Source organism: Drosophila rhopaloa, unplaced genomic scaffold, assembly GCF_018152115.1.
Source record: "Drosophila rhopaloa isolate 14029-0021.01 unplaced genomic scaffold, ASM1815211v1 contig_2, whole genome shotgun sequence".
Lineage (NCBI taxonomy): Eukaryota > Metazoa > Arthropoda > Insecta > Diptera > Drosophilidae > Drosophila > Drosophila rhopaloa.
In genome coordinates this window covers 17,992,790-18,007,686 of record NW_025335083.1, presented here as the reverse complement: position 1 = coordinate 18,007,686, position 14,897 = coordinate 17,992,790, and the positions used below count along the sequence as shown (strand labels likewise).

Here is a 14,897-nt window from a genome sequence, read left to right as displayed (position 1 = left end):
TCTATTTCCTTTTTATACGTTGTATATATTCAATGCCGGATTTTCAACAATAATTATTGGGCGCATGGAATTAAACAAAATGGAGCTTGATTGTTAGAATCAATTTTATTGGTTGTTCTCTAAATTCTGAAATGTGTTATTTGCAGCTACTTTAAAAGTACCCCATAATAAAGATTTGGTTATTAATTTTGGAAATCGTCACCAATTTCTGACCATCAAGCCGTAAAAAGAAACGTTTTTATTTACGAGCAGTGATAATTTGCGGTTCAGCCTGGATAAACACACTTTCGGAGCGCAGTTGGTCGTTGATCGGTAGCCAAAGCAATCGAGCAAACCACTGGTTTAAGGGGCTCAAGGTGTCGATCTCAGATCGTTGATCGCTGATCGAAAATGTTCTCCAGCCCAGGGGCGAGGGCAGGGCGGGAGAACCCCAAATCAAATGCCATGAAGAAATGTTCGGCCCAAAAGTCTAATAAGCAGTAGCTGGGCCCAGGCTCAGCCTTAATATTTTTAATTGAATTTTAGGCACTGCTTGTCAGCCGATTGGCCGAAAAGCAGCAACAAATTGTAGTTGGGTGTGGTTTGGAAATTCTCCGGGCCAAGGCAAATGTCGAAACATAAATTAATATGCAGGCAGGCAGGCAGCAAACGGCAATAGGCGGAACCGACCAAGGCAAGGCCAGTAGCCGGCCAGGTTTTATTGATCTTGCTGGAGAAACTATGTGGCTGTGCGGCAGCAACATGTGCAACATGTGCAACATGCTTGCCGAAAACATTTGCCCAGACAATTTTCTAATACCGAGCATGGATGCATATAAATCTTGCAGCAAGTGTGCCTATGCGTTTCCTACAAATTCTCTGTGATGCTGTCCACTACCCTGGCAGAAAAAATAGTTTCAATGAATATTTATCCAATTTGACTAGATTCTAGCTGGTAAAATATGGATTCAATTTTCTGGAAGATTAACCAAGCCTTTTATTCAGCTTGGCAGTCGTTTAAATTAAGGACTAAACAAAAGTCATCGAGGATTAAAGTCAAGCGACTTTTGTATTTTATTTAAAAAGCTTTTAAAGAGCTTATAAAATTAAAAAATTTCTCTGGTAAAAAAGAAACTACATTTTTTTAAAGCTTGTAGTCATTTAAACAAGATATAAACTAATTTAAAAATATAAAATAAAAGCTCATTGATGATTTGCAATAATTGTAATCTTTATAACCTCGACGATTTGGTTTTTTATAACCTTTTCTTATAGTTCCATCTGGTCAAGACTTTATAAATCCTTCACAGATTTAGCCACCAATTTATTTTAATGATTATTTTCACTCTCCGAGTTTTTTGGTTGGGTGGTGCTGAACAGCAGCAACTTGAACATGCATCAGCAACAAATTCAATTCGAATTTCCCATTGATGCTGGCGAATTCTATTTAAATTGTTTCGCCAGTGCCAATGCCAATCGAGGTGGATTCTCTAGAGCTCCGTTTAATGGGCAGTTGGTGGCTGGTTGTTCGGTTGTTTGGTTGTTTGGTTGTTTAGTTGTTCTTGTTGCCGCCGCAGATGTTGCTGCTGTTATTAGATGTTGCTGCTGAGGAGTGCAGTGCAGTGCAGTGCAGAGACCGCTGCCTGGGCGTTTAACCATTATTATATATTGGCCTCATGCTAGTCATTCGTTTGATTTTGTGTTTTCCCCAGCTTTTTGTTTTCGTTGCTGCTCGAGTAGGCCGCAGCCTCTGCAATTTATTCAGCAGTCTCAGTCTGAGACTCAGTTTGAGTCTCAGTCTCAGTCTCAGTCCTGTGGGTAGCCGATGGTTGTTGCTCTCGATGTTGCCTAGCTGTTGCCGAGACATTGATCTAATAAATGTGGCCGGTGGAGGTCCATGCTTTTTGTTTTATTTCGTTCTCCTCTGCAACTCAAATTGCCTTTTGCGTAGTCGTTGTCGGTTTGATCCACTAAACCAATAATGCCACAGAGCTGACCCAGTTTTCGTATCCCCAGTAACTCCCCATCCGCCCCCCATTTGCAACTTTTTTTTTCCTTCGCCATTGCAGCAGCTTGTTATGCGATTTCTGTGGTAATTATAGGAATAGAAAGATGCTAACAGAAAAAGTTGTCCAAAACCTACACACAAGCAATTTGCAAACGAAATGTTGCATTTTCCCTGGGTTTTCGCCTCAAATTGCAAATTGAAGTGCGGGGTGGGCTGGATAGCTTTATATAGTGATAGATAATTGGGCGAGATTTGGGTTAGTTCGGTGATACTTCCCACATGAAAGTGTATCGCAGATTTTGAGCCATATTAACTTGAGGATATGAAACAATGTATCTTTATTATTGGGATACAGATTGAAGTCTATAAAGAATTAATTAAGTTCGGAAATGGATTTTTATGTATGAGATTGCTACTTTGCTGTTTTGAACATTATATAAATTGCTACTTTAATCAAGTACGTGTTTTAATATATTTAGAAACAATTATTTGCTTTCATGATACCATCATCTTGCATTAAGACCAAGTCTAGATTTTCGCCTCGACTTTCCACGGTTTCCATACTCCGAACTTGAAGAATCTTTAAGTTATGAATGCTCGCGGCGACGACGGTAGCTGGAGATCTGCTAGCGTTAACTGCCGATTTATGGCCCAACTTAGCACGGTCAACTGGCCAGAAAGAGTTAAGGAAAACACTAACTCGGAACGTGAGTTAAGTATGCCAAGTTGGCGATCTATTAGAAGATATGCTAAAAGCCCGCGCCAAAGTGAGTGGCTGCCACTCGACCAGCTCCTCCTCCTCCTCCTCCTCCTCCTCCTCCTCCTCCTCCTTATCCCCCTCCTCGCCCCCCTCCGATGGCAAACACTTCTGTTAATGACACACTCGTCTTGCGGCTCCTTGGCCAGTGTTAATTTGCGGTCATTAGCCAGGTTCTCCGCTGCGACGACTCCAATGGAGAAGCGACTCCTTCGCTGCGTTCAATCAATTTGCGTCTGCGCGGATTCTTTTCTTTCCGCGGGCTTTCTGGTTGGCGGGTAAAAGGCTTTCCCCACACCACACACAGCACACTCCATACACCACACACTCACACAATGGGTTGTTAGCCCACAATGGGCTTTTGTTAACGGTTAAATTGCACTTGATGCCGCCTCTTAGGCTAATGATGCGTATGGGAATCGGGTGAATACAAATGCTAATTCATTTGCACTTTGCCCGCCAGCTCGCCTCCACTTCGGTTGATTTATTTATGCAAAAATGATGCCGTTGAAGGCGCAGGTATAACAATAAATTACGGACACAAAAGTGAATGTTTACCAATGGGGAAATGGGTCAGAGTCGATCGGTTACGGCTGTGCTGCGCGGGAATTCGCAGGTGCCTGAGCGATCGGCAAATTAAACCGCCCGATGATATATTAAGTGGCTCTTTAGGAGCTGCTAAAAGGGCGCGGACACGCCCCCCTTTTCAGAGGTGGCATTGCTAACCCAATTTCCCCAGTAAGGGAATCTGCGTGCGATTCAAATTTCCTTTTCCTTCAATCGCCATTGGCCATTGGCACACACCTGCCGAGCGGGGCCAACAAATTTCACTTATTGCCAATTTGCTGGCAATGAAATAAAATACTTCTCTTCCGCGACGCGCCTGTTTTGCCGATAGCCAAAAACCTGACCATGGATGGACTCCAAACAGGGAGTGCGAGGGGAATCCCCATCCCCATCTCCATCCTCATCCTCATCCAAATCGAACGGCAGCCGCGCGGACTCTGCAATAAATAAATTGCGAAATTTATTTGGCGGCACTTACGCGTCGCTTTTTTTCATCGACTGCATTTTCCATAGTGATTTATTTGCATCGATCGTAGCGGGGATTGGGGATCGGACAGCGGGCAGATGATCCAGCCGCGGTAAATAGATGGCTAGAAAATATCAATAAAAAACTTAAATATTCTGGGTTATGGCCAGTGAGTGCCAGAGATGCGACTGCAAGTGCGTGGCTATGGAGTGACTGAAGCTAGTGACAGGTGACTAGAAAGTAGGCAAAGGATATATTACCTCAGGAAAAAAATTGAAAAACTTAAAACAAATTATTAATACAAAGATTAAAGAAAAACTTAAGAATGAATTCTTATCTTGACACCGTTAATTAGAAGCTTCATAAATATAGTAACATTACATCGGACTTTATTCAAACCGGTGTTCTGAACATTTGATTCTAATAAGCTAAATTTGCTTATACAACTTAAAAATCATAATTAAATTTAGCTTAATTCTAATTTTATTTTATTAAAACAATGTGTGACTGGTTTTGTTTGCTGTTCAGAATACAAGGTATATCATATAGCATATCTTAGCGGGGACTAAGACTAAATTATTTATGAATTATAAAATACATGTTTGGTTCCAAAAGGTTTTAAAGCCGTTTTTCAAATCGGAGTCTCCCAGATAGCTAGTTTAATTCCTGTCCCACAGCCACACTTGACTTGGCTAGGAGTTTAGCGGTGACTGGCGTTTCCAGTTCCCAGGGGGAACGCATCTCCGACTCGGGATTCAACTCGGAACAGCTTCCAGCTGCTTTTCCGCGAATCTCTCTCGGCCTCTACACACAGTCTGTCTCCCACCAAGATGCGTCGGCCTTTCGGCCATTTTCAATTGATTTTCAAATTTATCAAACAGGAAGCATCTCTGGCTACGCAGAGCGAGAACTGCGGCAAGTCTGGGGCCTTGGCTCTGGATCTGGCATTAGCTCTTTCTTCAGATGTGGCTCGCGCTGCGTGTCCATTTAACGGCATCTTGCGGCCCAGGAATTGGCCAACTCGCCAGATGGCCAAAACCAACCGACAGACGACAGGCAAAGTGTTTCTGTCGCCGCTGATCGATGCGGCGGGTTTCGATTCCACTCGGTTCGGCTTGGTCTTGTTTGGCGGTCTCGCCGACAATTTGTCAATTGCTCGCCCAGCTTTACGTCGCTAATTTAACTGCTGTTTTAATTAGCCACCGCACCTCCAGCGAATCTGCATTAAGTGACTGCCATCGGGTGGGAGACGAGTGAGCCTTTTAAATTAAATGTCTTTTAGTGGACGATTTGACAGAGTGGCAGGTGCCAGGTAGCAAGTGCTATTGAGTCACTTAGCATTTCCTGGTTGATCCTTTCGGCATGGGTTTCTATATCTTATACTTTGCTTTATGCTTTAATCAAAAAAAATTACAATCACACTCTATTTCATTTTTAAGACATATTTTAAGCTATACAAAAATCAGATTACAATGCCATATAATCTTTACCCAACTTCCTTACGTATTCAACTATCTCCTGAGTTGATATAGCCATGTCCGTCTGTCCGTCTGTCTATTTGTACGCAAACTAGTCTCTCAGTTTTAAAGATATCGAATTGAAACTTTGCACACACCCTTCTTTCCTTTGCACGCAGTATATATGTCGGAACGGGATCGGCCGACTATACCCTATAGCTGCCATATAACTGATTGATCGGAATTGCCGTAACTTGTGTTTGTAAAGTTAGGAAGTTGGGATTTGCAATGGGTTTTATATTGGGCCAATCAATCCAACCTACCAAATTTCATAAGGATCGGCCGACTATATGTTAAACATTCTGTTAACAGATTAACACAGTTCTGTTAGGGTTTCGTTAAGTATGGAAGGTGTCGCTGCTGTTTCGTCAAAAATATAGTCAATGCATCTACCATGTTAATGTATGGTTGATGACTTGGGTAAATTCGAGCTGGTGTAGAAATACAACAATCTAGGTCTATTGTTGATGACCGCTAGATGGCGTTCTAATGTAATATACAACAAATAGAAACAAATCTTCGCTTAATTAATACTTAATTAATACTTAAATTTATTTAAGGGATATTAATTATAAAATGGGTTTCCGATATTTGAACATTTTTGTGGCTTAACATAAATATTCATGTCCCAAACTCGAAACTATTGTTTTTCATTAGTGTAGTCGAAAGAACTGTAGATCATTCATGTATAACTAATTTCCAATCGATACAGTGAACAATTTGAAAGAGTGGAGCTAGTTTTATCAGTTCATTGTTTCGAGAAAGAGACATGATAGGACAATTTGCAAGACTATAAAAATAAATAATATGTTTTGTCAATCGGTTCCACAACAGAGTGTAAGTCTAGCATACAAAAATACCAGGAAAGTCTATCTTCTTGATTATTGCAATTCTTTGAAAATGTTGATGTAATGTTCTTTCTACCGAGAAATGAGATGACCTCGAAGTCCATTATCGCAGCTAAAGCGCATAAAAACCCATCTGTGGAAGCGATAAGGAGCAGCTCTGGGGTATATAAACCGATGCACTCTGGGGAGAACTCGTATTCAGAATATCTGTCGAGATGAAGTTGTTGGTGAGTACAGCAGTTAAAGAAATTATAAAATATAAATTTAAAATATATAATTTCCTCAGCCTCTACTTTTTGTTGTGGTGGCTGTTGTCCTGATGACTGCAATCCCCGTTTTCGGGCATGTGCTTCCACAATGTCCACCTCCACAAACCGATGATGCCCCCCAAAGCGGCGGCTACGTAATCACAGACTTATCTGCTCAGCCGTATGGTCAACGATCTGCTCAACCTCCTAGGTATAATATGGGCAAAAGGAACTAGCAGAATTAACAAACAGATCTTTTATTGGCTTCAGAACAAATAAAATAACCGTTTTTTTGAAATTCGAAATAAATAATTTAACCAATACACATTAAAAACAGTACTATTTATGTCTTTGACAACAGGGAATATCACCAATTAGTCAACGGATTGGCCCCTTTCAAGCCATAATTTCCAGGAACTATCTACCCTTTGTGCCCACAGTATCTTGTATTTAGCTCGCATAACAAGTCCACAAATTGCGGATAGTAACCTGCTGACTATCTCACGGTGCAATAGACAGGCATTCTAATCCGAGACGAGCGTGCAGTACATCATCTGGCCAACGGCACACTGGCACCGCGAACTGACATGCAAATTAAAAAGCATATGCTTTGACTCCTAATCACAAAGCACTTTCATTCAGCGGCGGCTTCTCCGCCACTCCGCCTCTTTTTTGGCCCAACTCACTTGATGGGTGGCTCTTTTCTTCCGCCTGTCACACGTCGCTGCCGTCGCCTTGTCCGCGCTCACATCCGCGCTCGCATCCGCGCACACATCCGCGTCCTGCTCCGCCTGACGTTGACATTGATGTTGGCTGTTAGCTGTTGGCTGTTTGGATGTTTGGGTGGTGGCTGCCATTTGGGTGCGTGATGGATTTCTGCAGCACTACGAGTCGAAATCCAGCGACTCCGACAGCTCGGCGCTCAACTACGCCCAAAATGGCGCAAAAAGCGAAATCCACCAAAATGATTAATGACTTTTCAAGTGACTGGCAACAAAACCAAGTCACTAGTCACATAACGAGCCTCAGCAAGGATCAAAAAGTTGTGGCTGCACTGAGGAAAAACCTTTACGAATCATGACTTTTTTATATCGTGATGTTATCTTGTCTAGCTGAAAAGTATGCTATGAAATTTGTACAAATTTTCTAAGCACTTTGTTAATATGATTTATTTTATATTTTAAAAAAGACTACAAAGCTTATAAATATTTATTAATTTTAATGGATATTTATTAAAAGGAAAAGTACAGTTGCGTAGGAAGCAACATAGCAAAATGATGGTATTTAAGATGATATTTATAAGTACTTATTGTTGTTTTTTAAGCGTAATTTGTTAAATTTTAATTTGCTTAGTCATTTTACTATCAATTTTATAATCAATTTAAAAGAATAAAGAGTGTGTTCTCTTTAATAGAATAAACACAAGCCTAAGCCTTTTTATTTTGGGCTCAGATGTCGCTTTACAGTACCCTGTTTTCTATGAGTGTAGTGTTTCTCATTGTGGGCGTCTCAGAAGAGGGCCACAAATTAGTCTCAGCAAACGAGGACGCGACTTTGACTCCGACGCTGACTCCGACTCCAGATGATGACTACCCCTGCCCCGGGCAACTTCTACTTCCATTTTCACTTCCACTACCACTTCCACCGCCAGAGACACATCCTCCGCTGCTTGGAGCTGCTCCGGGCTGCTCGTCTATCTTTGACATCACTCTGGCTGAGTGATGGGGCTGCGTGTGTGGGGTCCTCGTCATTGGAATTAATGATTTAAGTGCGGGGGAGGGGTGTCTCCTCCGCGCTGGCTGACTCGAGCTGTTGTCGTGTCATTAACCAACACTCTGCCGTGCCATTTTCACCTGCAGCTGCAGTCATTTTTCAACACTGAGCCAGTGGGATGGCATCGTTAATTGCAGGCAAACGTCAAAAGTCGTCTGTCAGCCTCCAAACCTCCAAGCCTCCAAACCTGCAAAACCTCCGGGCTCCTAGCATCAAACATCAGCCATCAAACATCAAGCTGAAGCCTGGCTTCTCGTCCACGTCCACATCCACGTCAGAAGCTGTCAGGCTCACAAAAGTATACATCACGGCCAAAAGTCCCAGTTCCCCAGACCGATCCCATTCCCTGCTTTTAGCCAAAGTCCAGGCCTGGTCATGGTCGATAGTTGGCTGTTGCTGTTGCAAAAGATTGATGTGTGCTGTACGACGTCGGCAGGCAAAACGGAAAATAAATGATGTTGGTGATTATTTTTCTTCATTGAGCGGCAGTCGCTGCTGCTGCTGCTGCTGCTTGTTCGCCATCGCCATCGCCATCACATCGCCGTTGTTTCAACAGCCATTTTGGCCATCAATCTCGGAGAAGCATCAGGCGGACCCAACGGGCGTTTTCGAGGTGGCCATCAAACGGCGGACTGGGCCAGTGGTGGATGGGGCCGCACTCGCTTATTCATTCATTCATTCATACGCAGCACATTTAGACAATCTATCAAGTTAGCCTGCCTCGAACTGGCTCAAATGGGTGGTTGGTTGGTGGGAGCTTGGTGGGACAGAGACTAACATCACCGCTCTGGGCCTTAAGGATCGGTGTTTATCCCAATAATTTAAAGTACCTGATCATTCAAAATTTTAGTTTGTTTTTACACTTTTATTATAACACCAAATTGACTACAAAAATGTAGACCTAATATAAATAAATGTTATAATATACAAACCAATCCAAAGATTTTAAAAGCCTCTTAAAATATTATATATAGTTTCTATAGAGGTAAAATAGGGCGGGTAAATGTAAGTCTAATCTGGAATTACGCTATAAAAAGAAGTCTTTAGCAACAATACTTCAACAATGGAAGCTATGATGATGATCTTACCAACCAATATATTTGAAACGTTAAGCCCCGTAGGCGATGCATTGCTATAATACACATAGATAATAATTCTTCAAACATCACACTAGTCTACAGAAACCCACGGCATCAACGGCAGCATTTCCCCTTCTCAGTGTCCACCAGCATATATCTCCATCCATTACCCTGCCACTCTTCTCGACCAGGACATTACCACAATAACGCCCACAACTCTCAGAGCATCTGCAGCTCTCCTCTTTCCCCGAACTTACTTGGGGAAAAAGTGCAATATCATCAATTACTCGACAAATTTAGTGCCAGAAGACCAAGTCACTGGTCGGCGGAGGGGAGGGGGGCTGAGCTGCCAGAGGGCAGAGGTCGGAAAAACGAAATGTCCGGATGCAAACAATAAAATACATTTTCCGGTTACTTGTCACCCACTTTTCTATCGGTCCCGCCTTCGTCTTGACCCGCCGGAGAGGAAAATCCCTTTTCGTTCTGAAAAGAAGCTGACACATGCTGCTCTCCTTCCTTGCTTCTCTCCGAAGTTCGAAGTCCGGAGTCCGGAGCTCCAGGTCCTGCACAGCTGCAAGTTCTCCAACTTCGCCGGGAAACTCCTCGGCAATTGCCAACAAAGCATTCCACTTTTTCGGTGGGAAAAGCACTCTTCTTGCTGTTGTTGTCGTCCAAAGTCATGTCGACAATAGCTTTAGCTTTGCTTTTGACACTTGGTAAATGGCGCCCGCCCGCTGAGCGACTGCAGCCAACATTTTGCCCACAAAGCTCGGCCTCCAGCTGCCTCCTTCGACTTCCAACATCCGCCTGCCCATCCCATTTCCCATGACCTCCATGTGGGCGGCGGTGGCTGGTGGGCGTGGTCGGGTCACTTGTTTACCGCTCCACTTACGCGTCGCTCTCGAGAGCTGCTGGACACTTTTCCGGCTACTGCTGCTGCAGCTTCTTCTCATTTTCCTCAAATCAGGTGCACTGAGCAAAAATGTCAATGTCAAATAGGTTAGGAGGATTGGACTTACATAAATCTTATTTAAGAATGCCATAAAATAATCTCGGACCTTTATTAAAATAAATACGATATAATTCAAAACTAACAAATGTATCATCCACTTCCTTAAATAGGTACCTTTATTTCAACGATTATGAAAATAAATACAAATGAACATTTATTATTTCCTCGGCATAATAAAAAAATATTTTGGAATATGTGAATCCAAAATTTCTTAGTTATAAAGAATACCAGCTTACAGGAAAAAACGGAAGTAAAAAACTTTTGGATGTATATTATTGGTTATTTGAAATTAAATTAAGAGGTTTGAAAAATTACTTTAAAAATTGCTGTGTATAATTGATCCAATGCGAACTTATTAGGAATTGCGTACAATAAATGAATATGGCAATTTGCCATTGACACCATTATTTTTCACTCTGTATGGCCATCTTTTGGATCCCACTGCATACACCTCCTGTCTTTTAAATATAAATTGTGCCGAAGTGCAAAGTGCATGGCACCGAGGGCAACGACGTGAACTCCATGGAGCAGCTCCCCCGATCTCCCTCCTGCCGACTTCATTGGCTTTCATCACCCAGACTGCAGATAATAATTTATCAAGTGCGTGTCGGGATGCTTGACACAAGATTTGTTGCTGCTGCTGTGGGGATACGTCAAGTCGGGATGCCAATCGACGACAGTGCGAATGACAGACAGACGGGATGTATTGGATCAGGTTGTCGGCAATCGATAAGGCAATCAGAGGAGGACATTTGCATGGATTCCATGCGAAAGCGGAAATTGATATTAGAGCGTTGCAGCGAGGGAAATTAATATTTGCAGAAAAATACAAAAGAGAAACTGTAGATAATGTTGAATGACTGAAAATTAAAAAGAAATATTGAAAACAAATTTAGTACGTATATTGTATATTATTTTAATCCAAACCAATAACTTAAATTACCAACAAGAATGTTTAATTAAATTTAGTTCTACCCATTTTATTTTGTTTTTTGTGATTATTTTTACAATATTAGTTTTGTCAAATAGAAGATAATTTTTTTGAAATGTCAATAAAGGCAGGAAAGTAAAATGTTAGAGTATGCTGAAGAATTAGAGTTATAGATACAACATACCGATGACACAAAGTTTCACTTCTCTCATTTCATTTAGATGACACCAGAGTCCTTGGACATTTCTCTTCCCTTAACAGTTCCTCTTACTCTCAGTCGCCTTTTGAAGGAGAAAGCGAAAATATTGGCCAGCATAAATCTTGGCGGCCAAGTAGTAAATTTTCATTTTCACACCTTTCAACACTTTTCACGCTAACACGACCAGAAGGAACATTTTGCTGTCAAAAATAAAAGGCAGACTAGCAAAGAGGCAAAGAGATTCGACCTCTGATCCCTCCCGTTCCCCCATCTGTTTTCCCCCTGACAAGCTACACAAATACTGTCATATGCAGCGGGAAAGGACCAGGAGAAAGTAGTGAAAGAGGAGCAGTCCGAACAAGGAACTCAGAGGAGTTTGGTGAAGGCGAGCGGAGCAGACAAAGTGCCTCTGAGCGTAAATAAATTGGAAATGTCCTTTGCCCTGGCAGTGCCCCCATCAGCTGCGAAGGGAGGGATACCGGAGGTGCACTCAGAAAAAATGTTTTTAAGTAGAGATTAATGTACTTAATAATAAAGCGCATCAGGTATTGCACATTCCATAATTTGACCAAATAAAGGACATGGTTTTGATAAAAAACTGAAACTCAAGTTAATATTTTAGGGTTTTTTGATCCAATTTCGAAAAACTTATTTCACACAGCCAAAAGAATGACTTTTTCGTACAGCTGGGAACCTAACCAATCAATTTCAGGTAAATTTGGGAAAATTAATTTTTTGACCGATTTTCGATTTTTTATAAGGGGTTACATCATAAATTTTTGCGAAAACCGAGCCAAAAAAAAATTTTTTTGGTGTGAATGCCAATCGATTGGAAATTTTATAACGAATTCAACGAGATATGACACTCCAACGTTTGACCATTATTTGCCAGGGTTTTGATCAAAAAACCGAAACTCGAGGTGATTTTTTTCGGATTTTGGAAAGAGGCAATCTCTTTTTTTCAGTGTGAAAGGGGGAAGCACAGAGCGTGAGATAGGTCCTTGCTGGCATTGCAATGCGTCGGACATTGGGCGAAGGCGATGCTTCCATTTTAATATTAATTTTACCCCAAAGCAGCAGACGGGGTCCCGGACACAGAAAAGTTATTGCCAGCGCCGAGACCGAGACAGAGACAGGGAAAGCGACAGAGACAGAGACAGAGGCAGTAATCATGGGGCAAGGTCCTGGGCACGGCAGTATCCATCCTGCCGGTCCCCACGTCCCCCTTGTCCTCTGGCGTTGTCAGTTGAAGCAATTTATGTCAGTGCATATCCGACAGCCTGGCAGTTGCAAGCCATGTGCGGATCCCCAAGCCCCAGTCGCTATCCCTCTCCCCCTTCACCGCCTCTCCCTCTCCCTCTCGCTCACTCCTTCTTAAGGCCAACACCGAAGTGTCCTTGTTGGCAGCAGCATAACAACAACAACAGCAGCTAGAACAACAACGGTGGCACCAACAATGCAGCCAGCACCTATCAAGTTATCAAGCAGCCAAAGGCTACCCACTGCTGATCCCACTGGCGATGTCAGCGTGCCACGAACTAATCCAACTTGCATCACTCCGTCGTACACTGAAAGACAGGAGGTACTACATTTCTGGTAACCCAAATTTTCAATCCAACAATACAATATCACTCTACTTGTATGTTGAGTTTTGCAACCAAACTTTTATTTGTATTTATTAATCTATTTGATGTGATACTATATTGTTGATATTTTAATATAGAGATTTAAGAGATTTTCTTTTTAACATTATTGGAGAATAAAGTATTTTAATACATATTTGTTACTTTTAGGGATAAAAATGTCTGATTTGTATTAGAATGCCAAAAGGCGATAGCTTCCTTAACCGCGTATGGTGTAATATGGTATTTTATTTATAGGTAAGCTGATCTAGTCCTCTTTTTTACACCGATTGTTTGAAAGACGAGATGTCTTCAGAATAAAATAAACTCTGGAAAAGTGATTCAAGGTATAACATTAAGACTACAGAGTTATTATTTGTCTTTATTTTCCATTTTAACCATAATACTCGACTCACGCTGCCATCACTCGACGCATTTCACCAGCAATGCTCATCGTTCTTGTTGTTATCCTGGCAACGACATCGAGCAGGCTAAAGTTTAGTGCAACCTTTGATTTATATATTTCTGCCCGACCCTTCGCACCGTGCCCCCACTGATTTTCCCCCGCCCCCCTCCATGAGTCCCCTGCACTTTGCAGATGCCAAAGGAATTGCTCCATTTTCCCAGGCACAAGGCACATCCATGTCCTTTGGAGCGAGCACATTGCTCAGAGCCTGTAGCACCGGAAGGCGAAAGCAAAATATTTATTAGTTTGTTAAATTGTGAATTGGCCAAGGAGCCCGAGCCAGTTTCCCTGTTCGATTTGTGTTTGCCCCGGCATTGCATTTCGTTTTAATTTTTTAGCTGGTCATGAGATTGGCTCCTGTTTTGGCTCGGAGCCGATGTCCTTTCATGCCATTCTTTGTTTGCTCGGCAATGACTCCTGTCTGACTCCTGGCCTGCCTTTGAGTCCCTTCCTCGTTGACTGGGCCAAAGGATTCCATTATTATTTTTCATTGGATCGCCCTTTGACACCCAATGTTGTAGATTAAAATGTAGTCCCATAAATAAATACACCGGAGGTGGAATGCCTTGCCGCAAAGTTGAAAATGTCCCATAGTTTGGGACACATTTAATTGACTGTTTTGGCCTGTGTGTATAAAACTTAAAAATTACTTTTTAATGGGGAAGCCCCGCCAAAAACGCAGACACTTTGCGGCTTTATCCACCGACACATGTTTTGGGTTAAGCGCCCCCTGGCCGGCATCCGATCATCGGGGACCCATTTTGATATATAATATTTTAATTAAAATGTAAATCGAAATGATTAAGTGCTTCCAATTTATACACAATATTTCATAAGCACGGCAGAGAGGAGAGCCATAAAGCACTGAAAATTGTCGGTGGAATACAAAAGACCATAATTAATTACACCGCTCCGAGCTGGGCACGAAAGGAGCGACAGAGAGGGCTAATGACGAGCGAGCGAGAGGGGGGATCGGCCGCTGATTAATGATGGCCTGCGAATGAGACAGAGACAGAGTGAGCCGGGCGGGAGCGAGACGGGGCGAGTGAGGTGGAACGTGAGACTGACGAAAATGAGCACAACATCATCATGATAAATATGAGGACGATAATGAGCATTATATGATAAATCAGTGGAGCCAGCGGTGGCTGAGGAGGGCAACGAATGCTCTGTTGAAATTTCTGTGGCACAATAATAAATTAATATAAATGATACTTAATTTTATGATTAATGATATTGATGAGTTCCAGCCGGCCGGGCAGCAAATTCTGGCCAGAAAGGGTCGGTCGGTCGGGAAGAAAAATTTTCATAAATTTATCAACAATAAATCAGTTGGGAATCGGCGTCCCTCATATCGGTACCGATTCTCTCTGTGAGTAATGCACAATAAATAAAAAATAAATAACGCATAATTACAACTTTTGA

The 14,897-nt window shown here is 42.2% G+C and overlaps 1 protein-coding gene across 1 annotated transcript; it reads left to right on the top strand.

The window, feature by feature from the left end:
- Window positions 1-6,312: 6,312 nt before the first annotated feature.
- LOC123037800 lies at window positions 6,313-6,729 on the top strand. The gene is made up of 2 exons (XM_044460269.1): window positions 6,313-6,369; window positions 6,429-6,729. Exons 1-2 carry the CDS (start codon window positions 6,358-6,360, stop codon window positions 6,624-6,626), a joined length of 210 nt encoding a protein of 69 aa, XP_044316204.1. The 5' UTR covers window positions 6,313-6,357; the 3' UTR covers window positions 6,627-6,729.
- The last annotated feature ends 8,168 nt before the right edge of the window (window positions 6,730-14,897 follow it).